Below are 13298 nucleotides of genomic sequence, written 5' to 3'. Positions count from 1 at the left end.
GCCCAAGTCATGTCATTACACATCTTGGTGGGTTTTAATTTGAGAGATTGGTCTCATGATCAGCTCATGTCTGAGCTAAGTCCATGCTTCTCTTGACGAGGATGGTCCTGCGCCTCCTTAGAATCACATTGGCAATCTTATGGCCATGTGGTGAGGCTGACTTGACCAAGAGCTTCCCCTCCTTGTCCCCTTCCCCTGACAGATGTCCAGGGATAGAGATATCTCTGTGTGAATGAAACATCTGATCACAGCAGAATTTCACAATCGGCTCAAAATCACAGCCGGTCGAAATCCATCAGTTTTAGGTTTCAAAAGAAGCCTCGTGTTAAATCACTCAATCATAGGCAAGGAGTGGCTTGAGTCACTTAGCCTGTGTTTCAGGACATATTTTACTTTGTGGTTTCTCCTCCCCCAGGTGAGGACACCTAGAGAGCTGAGGAATCTACCTCTTGCCGCCTTCTAGACTTCCAGTCGGATGACTTCCCCTGTGCACAGGGGGGTGGTAATGCAATACTACTGTGCTAAAGGTTATAATCCAGCTGGAAAAGCTGCAGACTGATGCAGTTCCTCCAAAATGTTGAAAGATGACGGTGTGCTAGCAGACTTCCTTCCACATGAGATAATTTGTTGGATTTATGCTAATCTGTAGACCTCTCTTAGGGGATCCCATGTGTTTGAAAGCAGAAGTGTCCTGTAGTGCACTTCTACTGCTGTAAATTCTAACTTTGGCCAGGTATAGTTAAGACACATGCAGTTTTTCCCTAGACTGTACTACACAGGTTCATTCTTCAAGGATTTTTGGTCTTGTCTGGGTTGTGCAGGGCCAATGTGCAACTTGCTCATCTAAAAACTGGGAAACGGTTCTATTTAGTTACTTGAGGGTTTCTGGAAAACAGCTAGATACGCTCTAAATTGCTCATGGGATTTTTTGGGGGGTGGAAGGAAGGAGGATGTTGCATGTTAGTTTAGCTGTGCTTTAGTTGCAAGTAACACACAGCGAAACACGAGATAGGAAACTCGGTATCCTTTTCCTCCGAGGATGCAGGCGGCTTCCTGTGCCTAAAAGACATATAGCTGTGTTCCAGAACTGTTCTGTCCTTTAATTATTCCCAGGTTACCAGCCCTTTTCTCTTCCCCCCCCCCCCCCCCCACCTCGTGTGCAAAACTCTATGTCCCTCAAAACAGGAAAAAAATAAACAACAAACAACGAAGCAATCAAACCACAAACCAAATCAAAACCAACAGAAAACTGGAACTTGTGGTCTGCTGCGCTGGTAGGGTTGAGGTATAAGCCACAGCATGATTATGTGATCAAGAGACAACAAGCCAGACTAAAGTGGTGAGGCAGGAGGAGGAAAAAAAGTTTCAAATATGTGTCATTCAGTTGGTTCTGGGAGAATGCTGTAACAGTGAGAGAAGGGTGGTAGCTCTCTAATCTCTAATTGAATTGTTCTTATATCCTCTTTTCCTTGACTACAGTTTTTCTATTACTCTAATGGAAAATCCTACCCCGGAAAGGACATACCATTCAAAGACAGGATCACTTGGGCTGGAGATCTTAACAAGAAAGATGCTTCTATCACTATATCGAACATGCAGTTCCGGGACAACGGCACGTACATTTGTGATGTCAAGAACCCACCTGACATTGTTGTCAAACCAGGAGAAATCCGAGTTAGAGTTGTGGAGAAAGGTATTCACCCTATGTGATTTTTTTCCTTCAACACCTTTTTTTAATTTTGTTTTATTTTCCCCCTTCCTTGTCTGTGTCACTTTTATTGGGGGTGGGGGAGTAGCCTGGAGGGAACAATTATACTTTGAATTCTCTTCTTCCACGTCCTAATGACTGAACCGATATCTGTCAGCTGTTTAAATAACTGAATGTCACACACTTTTCCTCTATACCCATTAATTCCTATGCTTTGAACAATTATTACCAAAAGCTGGTGGAAGACTTGATGAAAACCTATCCTCTCATTTCAAAGTCCTGTGAATGTATTTCCTGCATTTCGCTACATTGAGGGCTAGGATGACGTTTGAAATCTGGGGAGCAAGGAGACAAAGTGGCAGACTCTTTCCTTTGGAACCCTTCTGGTACATATAATGGAATACAACACCATAAATCTGGCCCAAGCACCTACTGACAGTGAAATGCTGCTGTCTTCCCTGCACAGGTGTTTGTGTTGGGTGTACATTCAGTCTTTTCTACTGGGATGTTCTTTCGGTGGTGACCCTTATAAATGGCGAGGGCTGGCTGCTTGCAGCCACATAAGGCTTCTGGTTAGCATTTGGCAACATCACTCACAGTCCAAGCACTTACATTCTGTGTGTCAATATGGCTCTTTATTTCCCTTGATCATCCAAAACGTTTGATTGTTCTGCCAAAGCTGGAGGTCAGCCAAAGTGAGATGCTTCCTGCAATGAAATGATTCTTACAGTGATTGGATTTCCAAACTCATGATTGAATAAGGACGAGAATAAATGTTGAATTCTCAAATGGCAGTGCTGATGCAGCTGTTTCATTAGATTTTAGTATGTTAGGGAAGATACCTATGTGTATGCTCTAATTAGAATGATGCTGCTGCTATAGCAGGTGTGTACCCCTGCTCATGAGGTCATTCCATGTTCTTTTGTAGGCAAGGTCTGTGTCTAACTTTTCTCTTCATGGAGCAGTTTGAGTTCAATGGGACCTCTGGAGGTCCGAGCATCACTTAGAACTTTCTATGTCTTGGAAGTTTGAAGTCTGTATAAAACAGGGGCAGTTTATTTTCTGACAGTGTATTGATGGTCACCAGGAAGAAGCAGTAAAGCGACTGCCAGTTTGGCAAAGTCAGGCTGTTCTTGGCAAAGCCTCTTCAGATTTTAACCCAGGTGTTAAGCAAATGAAGACTGACTTAGGTCCACTAATTCAGCTGATATTTTTTCAACAGACTTGCACGCTGGCTTCCCCATAGGTGGGGCACGTGGACAAGAAGATCACAGTGATTGTGGAGGAAACCCTGTGTTCGAAATAGTTCTCATCCTGAGAAAAATGCTGCAGCAGTTGTCTTCGAATTCTTAAAGAAGACTGTGAAAACAGGTTTTCAAACTATAGCTGCAATGCTGTCTTGCATTCTGACTTCACCTGAAAGTACTGCTCCTGTAATAAATAGGTTGTAACTCTAGTTGTGTTCGAGACAGCTGGTGTTGCCTGGAGGTTGTTCGTCTTTGATCTGAAAGCACATGGGGGGAAAAAATGAGAATTGTGTGAAAATCTTTATGCTTAGGAGCAACGGAAACTTCCCTTTCCTGCCTGTTTCATAAAACTGATGCTGACACGCTTTCAGTGAAAATGGAAATTGCTTTGAATTACGGTGATAATTAGTGGAAAGTGTTCTCTGGATGGCTGGATTTTTGGTTTGTGTTGAGCTGTTAACTAAAGTGTTAGCTTTCAGAGCTGGTGTCCTGTTATGTAGCTGGGAGTCTCTGTTGTAATGAAGTCATTGGCTGCTCTGGAAGTACTTATGAGGAAATCATGTAACCGGAATGCTGGAAAATGTAGGAAAAACATGGGGGCGAAACATTCTTTAGCTGAACTAAGTGATCATAAAATTGTGTGAGCTCTTCTGTAGTCTGCTGGACCATGTTCTGAGAAGCAATAAAGCCACGCTCTAGTTTCACATGCAAACAGTTGCATTTTTTTATACGGTCTTAATAACCTCTGTCAACAGAATGTAACTGCTGTCCATCACTCAGACTCAACGAACCAGAAAACCCCTGAGTCAAAGTGACAACACTAGCAAATTTTAACATCCTTCTTCCAGCAAACTCTCTGCTCTCTAGTTTTGGATTGTTACTTGATTTCTTGCTCTGAAAAAGTGTGTGTGTTTTCTTTTGTGGTGTTCAAGGCAGCAGCTGCTCTGCTGACAGAAATGCTTGTCTGTTTTCATGCTTTTGCACTTTTGGAAAGGTGAAAAAGCACAGAAAATAGGGAACTCCTACTTTTTATGTGCCTCAAAATAAATTTATTTTTGCATGGGGCTCAAACACAATCACCTTAAAGTGAAGGTTCTGAAAAGAAGAGATGTCTTCTTTTAAGTTGTGGCACTCAGGTCTTCATCTGTAATTTCTTAGAGGCAGCTCTTCTCCTGAAAGTCACTGAACCCAAAAAGAACAGAACTAAGTGAAAGCCCTGTTTTCTTAGTATGATGTCCCCACTTCAGGGTACTACTCCCTTCTACATAAGTGTGCCAAAATGGACTTGGTCAACAGACTACAGACTGGCTGGGAAGGGCTTGAATATACTTGGTCTGTGGTCCTTGCTGGAACAAGTCTGGCAAAGAATGACTAAGATGATTAAGAGACTGAACCACCTTTCATACGAGGAGAAATGGAGAGAAATGGGGCTGTCCAGGCTGCAGAAGAGAAGAAGGGGTGATATAGCCTGCAAAAGAGAAGAAAGGCTCAGGGGAATCCTCTCACCAGTGTTTATGTACATTGATGGCATCTAAAGAAGACTGAGCCAGGCTCTTCAGTGTTGCCTGGTGACAGGACAAGAGGCAGTAAGTGTAAATTGAAACACAGGAAATCCTGTCTGAGCTGAACTCCACGTTTTCACTGCGACTGAGCACTGGAGTAGGTTGCCCAAAGAGTCTCCCATCCCTAGGGACAGTCAAATCCCAACTGGACAGTGTTGAGCAGACTGAGCTGCCTGATCCCACTTGAGCAGGGGGCTTGGACTGGACAATCTCAAGATGTCCCTTCCAACCTCAGCAGTTCTGTGATAACCAGACGAAGGTGAGAGGAAAGTCTGAGACAGATTTGTCTGTATAAGTTGTTTTACCTGTTGGGTCTTCTGCTGATTCACTTGTATTTGGTGCAAGTAGCTGGTACAGCTTGGAGTCTGGTAAGAAACCCTCTGGCCTAAGATGTTCCTTGCATTAAACATGGTGCAGGGGGAAGGAAAGGACTTTGTTTCTTACTGGGAAAAGCTATAATGGTAGTCTGTGCATTCTTGATCTTGTAGGTCTTTTGTACTCATTCTCTTCTGATTGGCTTTTGTTTCTGACTGCTCTTTCTTGGCCTACATTCCCCCAAAATGATATTAGGGAAAATGTGAGTAAAGCAATAACTGCATTCCTCTACGTATATTTCTGGTATTGTCCAGTGATCCTGATGCAAGAAGGAAAAAAATGCATCCATAAAAATGTATAGAGCTGTATTTAGAGACACCAGAATCATGTAAAAACACTAGTAAGAGTGATCATGGGTAGGAACTGTGCTGTCTGCTGCATGCTGCCTGGAGAACACCCAGCCTTCAGTGGGTTAGCAACGCGCTGTGTTCAAATCTGCTTTCAAGCGTGCCTGCCTTTTCCTGTTGAATTTGCAGATGGATGTAAGTTCCCCCCCACACACACCCCTTCAGATACAAAACGAGACAGGGTTGTCCTCGTTGTCAGCTGTGTTCCCTGACAGGTAAAAATTCTCGGTTGGATGTGAAGGCGGTTCTGAAGGACGGTGGCACTGAGAACGCTCCCGGTGCGTGCTCTGTTCACACACTGTTCTGCTGGCTGCCTGCTGCCACCGCCTCTCAGGCTGCAGGTTGTGATTTCTGGATACTACACACAGTTCTGTTGCTGAGGGAATGCAGAAGAGTTGAATGTTTTCTCCCTTCTCTCCCCAGACAGCCTGCCTGCGTTCCCCATTGCCACGGTGGCGGGGATAGCCATCGGTACGGTTACAGGTCTCTCATCGCTCATCTCTATTGTCGTGTGTCTTGTCATCAGAAAGAACAACTCTAAAAAACGATACTCTGGGTAAGAGATCTCCCTCCTCACCTCTGGGTGACGTGAGGAACAGCAGCAGGAGCAGAGGGAGGGCTTGAAGGGGGGTAGGAGTTGTTTCGGCCAAGTCTTGGCAGCCATGGCTACAGATAGGGTATGGCCATGTGGAGCACTGATCATCTGCCTTTAATGAATTGTCTCTGTACTGTGCTTGAAAAGGCATACTGACCAGGAGTTGTACCTGAAAATCACTAGATATTGAAGTTGATCCCCAGCCACAGGCATATATGCCCTAAGAACATTTAATGCAAGATCCCCTAGCTCTGGTCTGTTCCCCTTCCCTCCAGCTCTGCTTTCCCTACCACCCCCAAAGGAAAAGTGCCATATGTACACTTTCAAGGAATGCTCTGTGTTGAGATTAGGACTGGATTTTTCAGTCTGACTCCTAAGCCTGGAGTATACTTGCCAAAACCCCATTCATCACCACACTTCAAAGTAAGGAAGGAGTAGCCACTCTGCATCCGTTCTCATTCACTGTCTGGTTTTTGTTAACTGTTCCCATCCCTGCAGGTTTTTTAGTGTTAGGAGGGTAACCCCAAAGTGAAGCACAGTCCTTTGCATGGGCGTATGAAAAAGCAACAAGAACAAACAAAGGCAGACTTGAGTCCTGTGGTGATGAAGCTTGATACTGGTGGAGGAGGTGCCTCCTTTTTTCTCCTCTCTAATTAGATGGTAATTTGCTTCTATAAGAAAGAATGAAAATTATGTATGGAGTCTTAGAAACAAACCCCAAACTTATAACTTTCTTCTGTTCTTTCCCCAACAAATATTCCTGCTTGCTGCAGGTCCTTTGGGTTGCCCTTGGGATAAAAGAAAATAACTCCAAAAATAAACTTGTGGGGATTTCCAAATTAAACTTTGCCCTGTCCTTTTCCCAGTTGGAGAGCTTAGAGAAAGGGAGTTGGCTATTGCCCAATGGTAAGGCTAAATACATCAAAGGCGGCTGTGTGTGCTCAAAACTGTGTGGAAAGCCTGGTTTTCCCTCTCTGCATGTGTCCTTCCCCTAAGAACTGAGAAGAAGCCTGCAGTGTCATGCACCAGCAGTGTGCCTGAGGTGGCCTGCTTGCCTTGTGTCCCACTGACCTGCCCTCCAGTGTCTTCCTGCTGGAGGACACGCGCTGGTGCCGAGCCTGGAGCAGTAGTTCATGCACTGTGATTTCTTGCAGTAGGTTTAACTGCTCTCTTGGGAAAGTAACCTCTGGAGGTTTAAATTCTGCTTTCACTGACCATGCCAGCTCTGCATGATGTGTAGAGAGAAACCAGCTGTGCTGTGACCCCTTCCAAACTTATGGACTGTCTTCTATACGATGCTAACTCGGTGTGTGGTGGTGGTGGTGGTGGAGAGATGCACTTACTCCCAGATAACCTTTCTGCCTTGAACCGAGGTGGGCTGGGGCCCTGCGCGGCATCTGGAACCCCTGCATGGCCACAGTCTCCATTCATGCTCTGACTTTGGTGTTTTCTTTTGTTTTGTTTTGTTTTGTTTTTTTTTTCTTTCTGCCTTGGTGTGCTGGGATCGGATCCTGCTTACCTTCCTCTCCTTACAGAGATCCTGATATAGACGCCAGATTGGGAATGTAACAGGGCTGGGTCTTCTCTTCCAGTCCCACTAGACACCATGGTAACTAATCAAGTTGGTGGTTGCTGTTAATACCTGTGTGTGTGTACACGTTTCCTCTTCCTTTGCTGACTAACCAGCTAGCTCTCTACTAACATAACTTCACTGTAATTTGTGCTGGAATCTGTTGGCAAAGGGATGATGCATTTCACTGGGTGCTTGGGTTTCATTGTCTCATGTCTAACTGGGGTGGAGTTTGCTGTTTAGCCCGGATGGTGTCCCTCCATCTCTTCCAACAGTGAACTCGCCAGTGCATTGACTAAAGCACAGGAAATTCAGAGCCCTTTCTGTTTCAAAATAAAAGGAAATTCCCTGGAAGTGTTCCTCTGTCTCAGACAGCTTGGGTGTTTGAAAACTTGGAGGGATCTAAGTGCATTAGTTGCTTAAACCTGAGCGATAACATTTAGATAGTGTAGATCTGAGGAATTTTGTGGCCAAAAACAATGAGTGATACATAATTTTAGTAACAGAAAGGCTGCATTGTCTCTAATACAGTAGAAACCTCTTCCATGATGGCTGGGGCAGTATTTTTTTTTTTTAAATTCTTAACTGCTGCATGTATGAGGAGCTAAGTCTGCTATGGTTAGACTTATCAAAGGGTAAAAAATGCTTGCCCTGTGAGGATGTGATCTGCTTAATGTCACTGTCCTCTTTTGTTTGCTTCTGTACTTGCTTTGTAGATTATCTGTCTATGAAGACTGAGGAAAAAGGAGGCCCAGTGGTCAGAGGGTTGTGGTAGCAAAGGGAGCTCCCGTGTCTGCTGCCAAGGAGATGGGTAGTTTACTTTCCTGGGTGCTTTGGCACAAGGAGGTAGATCTAGCACTGAGAGACCCATTACTGCATTGCCCAGAAACTACTGACTTTAAGGACATTTGCTCCTGTGCTTAGATCTGTGATATTCCTTTCTCTGTCACAGGCTTACTTTCTTTTCAGTCCTGCTTTAAGCAGGTGGAAAGAAGCAATCAGAGAGTGAAAACTGGCAGCCTTCTTTTAGGGCTGTTGGTTCTCACCACAAGACAGTTCTTCTGTTTGTAAAACAAGATTTGCTTGATTATTCAGGTAGCCATGAGGGCACATAGCTTAAAATGTCCTGTGGGACTCTTGAGGTGATTGCTCCAGAGACCAGTATCTGCTGTGAGCGGGCAGCATTAATTTGGGATCACAGCCTAACCAAAGCAAGGGAACTAATGTGGAGTTTGGTAGGAAGTACCTTGCTGATATGGAAAGCTGGTGGCTCTTGCAAGTGTTGGCTCTAACACTGGTTTAACACTTGACTCAGTAACTAGGACTGTTTAACTTCTAGTTAGAAGATAATTGCCATTTACCACTGTTAGTCGAGTCTGAAGCCCCAGAGAAGAAAACACGTGGGTTGGGTCGAATGGGAATATCTAAGGAACAGGGATTTTGGAGGAGCTGCTGTCCTGTGTTAATAGTTGCTCCTTCATGTTGCTTACTAATAAAACTCGGAGGAAGGTTAGAGAAATACCTCGGGAGAGATGGAGAATCGTGCGCATTTATTTTAGAATCCATTGTGTTCACTTTTACTTTGGCGCGATCTGCCACTCTCATCTCGCCATCACTCGTCTTTTTGTTTTTTGTTCTGTTTTGTTTTTTTTTTTTGGGTTTTTTGTGTTGCCTCTTGAACATTGTCGTGCAAACTCTGCTCTGCCACCTCGTCAGCTGCAGTACCTCTGAGAGCTTGATGTCTCCGGTTAAGCAGGCTCCGCAGAAGGCGCCCTCCGACACAGAGGGCCTGGTAAACAGCGTGCCCGCCAGATCACACCAGGTAAACTGCTCCCTGCTGCTTCCCCGAGCAGGATCCTCCCAGAGCGTGGGGAACACGGTATGGAAAACATAAAGGCAGGGGGGGATGCGTGCCTTAAAGTGCTGGGGGGTGAAAGTGTGTGCTGCAAACCAGGGGTGGACAGTAAGCTGGGACTGGTGGACTCTTCTGCAGAAGGCTTAGTGCAACTGGAAGATCAGCATCTTGCTGCTAGCTGGGATGGAGTTTTATGCCCTTTTAATCCTAAAGGTTGTGGTCTTGTGTGTCAGCGTACTCAGGTCATAACGCAGTGCAGGGTTGGCAAGGATCAGGAGTGGGCAGCGAGTAGCTGTTCAGTGCAGAGACAGCATTGTCTACTAGATGTGTAATCACCCCATAAAGCTGCCTAATCTCTTTTGAGGTTGCAGTGGGGAGGAATTTTACTCTCTCATGCTCTGTGGCGTGTACCCCCTTCAGAGGGCGACGAGGCAGCGCGGTGCAGACGCTGAGCAGCGATGGTCAGTTTGCAGACGGCTCGTGCTGCTGGGAGCTCTCCTTTGCAGAGCCCCCCAGCTCGTGTGGGCTTGAAAGTGCCACTCTTCGTGCTTGCTGCTGTTGGCAGTCCTACTGACTTTGAAGGAATAAGCTGTCTCTTGTCCAGAGTTAACGTCCCATGGGAAATTAGTTAGAGGGGAGAGGGCGTGAGTCAGACAGGGATTCTATGCAATGTATGATTACCTGTTAAAAGTGCGCAAGATTTCCTAATTTGGAAGCCGTTTCTTACCTCTTGATTCATGTATTGTCAGCAATTTTCCTGTGGAGGTACGGACCTTGAGTGAATTTAAGTTCAAAATGGACTTTTTCTTGATTAGCCACCTTTTAGAAAGTGGCTGAAGGGTAGTGTGTGAACTGATGAGTTTCTAAATCAAAGTTAATACCTGGGTTCCTAATTTTTCCCGACAAAACAGTGGAGATGTGTGTTAATGTGTTAACACTACGGGAAAAAACCTAAATGTGCTTTATCCAGTGAGCTGGATAAAGTCCAAGTCCCTGCTCTGTTGGGCTTCTGGTTTGGTTTTGAAATGCATTTTGTTCTGGGCCTTGCAGTATTTCCAGGGTTTTAGCACAGAGGCCCACAAAGCTGCCTTCTGACTTGGGAGATCAGTTATTCTCTGAACACAGAGGCTATATACTCAAGTTATAAGACTTAAAGATAGGTTCAGATTTTGACTGGAATGGGTCTAGTAGCAGCAGCTTATAAGGCCTAGATAAAGCTTGTCTTTTCTGCTTCATGGGAGGAGCTTCTAGAATGGGTGAGTGAGACAGGTGCTTCCTGCTGTTCCCCCTTCCAAAAAAAAAAAAGGTTTTGTGGGATTTATATTGCAGTAGGTGTTGGAGTTGATGTCCCTAGGTCACAAGACCAAGATGTTTTGTCTAATTACTGTCATGGTATGAAGCAGTACATGGAAGTGCCCTGACAGCTACAAGGATTAAGAGTTTTGCTGTTCTGCATTTAAATGTTAAAAGACTTTAATGTTTTGGTGTGAAAATTTGCAGTGTCCTCACGTTCCCATGTCCTCAGTGTTCTGGGTCTCAATGTACTGAAGGAACATGTCAGAGTAAATCTAAACTGTGTAAAGATAACTCAGGATCAGTGAGCTTTTGCTCTTCTGTAGTTACTCTGCTCTGCTTATTCCTTAAGAGGGCCCTCCAGGGTCTTCCTGCAGGTAAGTTCCTAAAGAAAAATCCAGAGTGTGAACACTACTGATCTGAAAGGAAAAATACTGCAAATGGCTTTTGTTTCGTTCAGTTTTTTAGATTTTTAGTCTCTTAGGCAAAAAAGAGTTTTGTCTGGATTTTCTTTTCTTGGCAAACATTTGTGGCAGCAAGTGGTTCCTCTGCCTTCTGTTAAACGTTTGCCCCATTTTACAGAATAAGCAAACAAATTTACTTTTCTTTAAAAACATCCACAATGAAATCAGGGTAGATCAGATTTTGAACAGAATGTTTAAATCAGTGAGAAAACTAAATTTCAGTTGCATTTCTATATTTCACTTTATATTTTTAACTTCTAGCCTTATTTTTATAAGGGTCAAATCAACATATTTGAAATCTAGCATCACATGTGAGCAAAACCCAGTATTTCTTGGTAATCAAGAAATTAGTTGCAGTATCCAAGTTTTTGAGGTGTTGTGTAGGTGAAATGCAGATATCCAGATTCCTGGAGTTCCCAGAAGCTGCTTGCTGATTCAGGCACACTCTTGTCTCTTGGAATGCCTGGCAGTTTTACACCAGTGGTTCCCACAGTCAGTGCTGTGGTCAAACAGCAAAGGCCTGTTGGTCTTCCTTGGAGCCTTTCACTTGGTGGGATGTGTAGGAAGTGACTGAATGCTTCGTGCTGGAAAAGAACTGTGAATACAAACACACAACCCCTGCCTCTGCAAGTTAAAAACAGTGACAGAGGTGGTCACTCTCAAAGAGCGGCATTTAAATTGATTAAGTTAATTCTTTTTTTTATTTATGTGTCAGTTTAAGTATCAGTGGTGGAGTATTTGTCCACATCACTTCTCAGCTGAAAGTGCACTGAGGCTGCATTTCCTTTGTGTGTTTTGAGTGCAAGTTAATCAGGTGTGGACCTTGCTTTCTGGAGTGCCCCACAGTGCTGAAAGCGTGCAAATCTGATTCTGTGAGTGCTCAGCTGATTGAATCAGCCCCACTTGTTTTCACTGTGCCTTCCTCCTCCTCAGGTATGTTCTGTCCTGTCAAATCTGTGTGTGGTGTTTCTTGTCTGTACCATCACTCTGTAGTGGCTCCTGTCCTACCATGACCATTGTTTGAAGGCCAGAACTACACGTATTTCCCACATGGATGTCCTCGTTTAGTAAACTGGGTTGCAGCAGTCAAACGGGAAGGCAGATTGTCCCAAAATATGCCAAACTCCAAGGTGGCTGCCACTTGTCTTTGTGCTTTGCAAGGAGCTGAGTGTTCACTTCTGGGCAGGCTGAAGGACACTGATGCTCAAGAGTGACGTCCACAGAAGGCATTTCTGATGTACAGAGCGGGTTGGTGCAGAGGTCCCTGAGCAGGGAGGTCTCTCAGTGTAGAATTGGGGAGCACTGAAGCTGCATTAACATCTGCTACAGAAGTGCAGATCTCTGGCTTTGCTCTTTCTGGTTTAAGATAGATCTGAACAGGCTGTGTTTGAGCTCTGTTCCAGGTTTTAAACTGGTTCTCACAACCCCGAGAAGGAGCAGTTCATAGTGCCAGGAATCTTGATTTAAATTTCAGATAACTTTCCTGGAGCTGGAATCTGTGGTAGTTGGAGTAGCTTTCAGAATGTAGAAAATTTGAAAATACTGTAGACTCCTCTTAGACCATGATGGTCTAACTTTTTAATTCCTTTTTCTTTGCTGTGACTTGCAATTCATGACTGTTAACAAACCCGTAGCAGGTACTCCTGCTATTCTTTTCCCTTCAGTTCTAAATGGAAAAATTGCAAAGCTCTGGGAAAAATTGCTGGTTTTGTGTAGCAGTGCTGGTCTGTCTTCTGGTTCTGAAGAGTCAGGATGAGCTTATTTGGGATTAGATGAAAGTTCTGAATTGTTTAGGCTTTTTTTTTTTTTTTTAAGTGGCCCTGAATTAGTTGATTTTAGTCAGCTAGAAAATCAACTGACAGCAAATAAAATAGATGGAGCATTGCAATAAATCCTTGGTCCTCCTTTGCCCTTTGTTAGCTAACCTACCACTTACTTAGGTGACTGACAGTGAACATATTGAGACAGTGGTAGCTTGGTTTGGGTCAGGTGATCAGGCCAGTCAGTCTCTCCACCACCACCTAACATTCTGGTTGCAGCAGAATAGCTGTATTTAAATGGCATAAACCAAGAACAGTGATAACTGATCCTGAGAGGACAGGATCAGTTAGGTCAGAGTAGTGATAACTGGTCCAGAGTGAACTCCATGGCAGAAAATTGACCCATCAGAATTACTTGAACAAAACTGGGAAAGTCATAATGAGTGCTTTATGCAGTTAGAGATTTATTAATTTTATTTTTATTTAACTGATAGGAAGTACTCTTGAGCTGAATTTATCCTA

The 13298-nt window shown here is 44.2% G+C and overlaps 1 protein-coding gene across 5 annotated transcripts in view; it reads left to right on the top strand.

The window, feature by feature from the left end:
- MPZL1 (myelin protein zero like 1) overlaps window positions 1–13298 on the top strand; it is a 37244-nt gene that overhangs the window by 16278 nt on the left and 7668 nt on the right. For 4 of the 5 annotated variants that reach the window (XM_032677866.1, XM_032677867.1, XM_032677865.1 and 1 more), the window contains 3 exons: window positions 1480–1693; window positions 5663–5795; window positions 9121–9226. In XM_032677866.1, coding sequence (XP_032533757.1) covers window positions 1480–1693; window positions 5663–5795; window positions 9121–9226 — 453 coding nt within the window. Of the gene's footprint in view, window positions 1–1479; window positions 1694–5662; window positions 5796–7369; window positions 7444–9120; window positions 9227–13298 lie in introns of all 5 variants that reach the window. The other variant, XM_032677868.1, reaches the window with a different exon arrangement.

The sequence above is a fragment of the Chiroxiphia lanceolata genome, chromosome 2, assembly GCF_009829145.1.
Source record: "Chiroxiphia lanceolata isolate bChiLan1 chromosome 2, bChiLan1.pri, whole genome shotgun sequence".
NCBI lineage: Eukaryota > Metazoa > Chordata > Aves > Passeriformes > Pipridae > Chiroxiphia > Chiroxiphia lanceolata.
The sequence above is the reverse complement of the archived record's forward strand: the minus strand, read 5'-3'. Positions and strand labels throughout refer to the sequence as shown.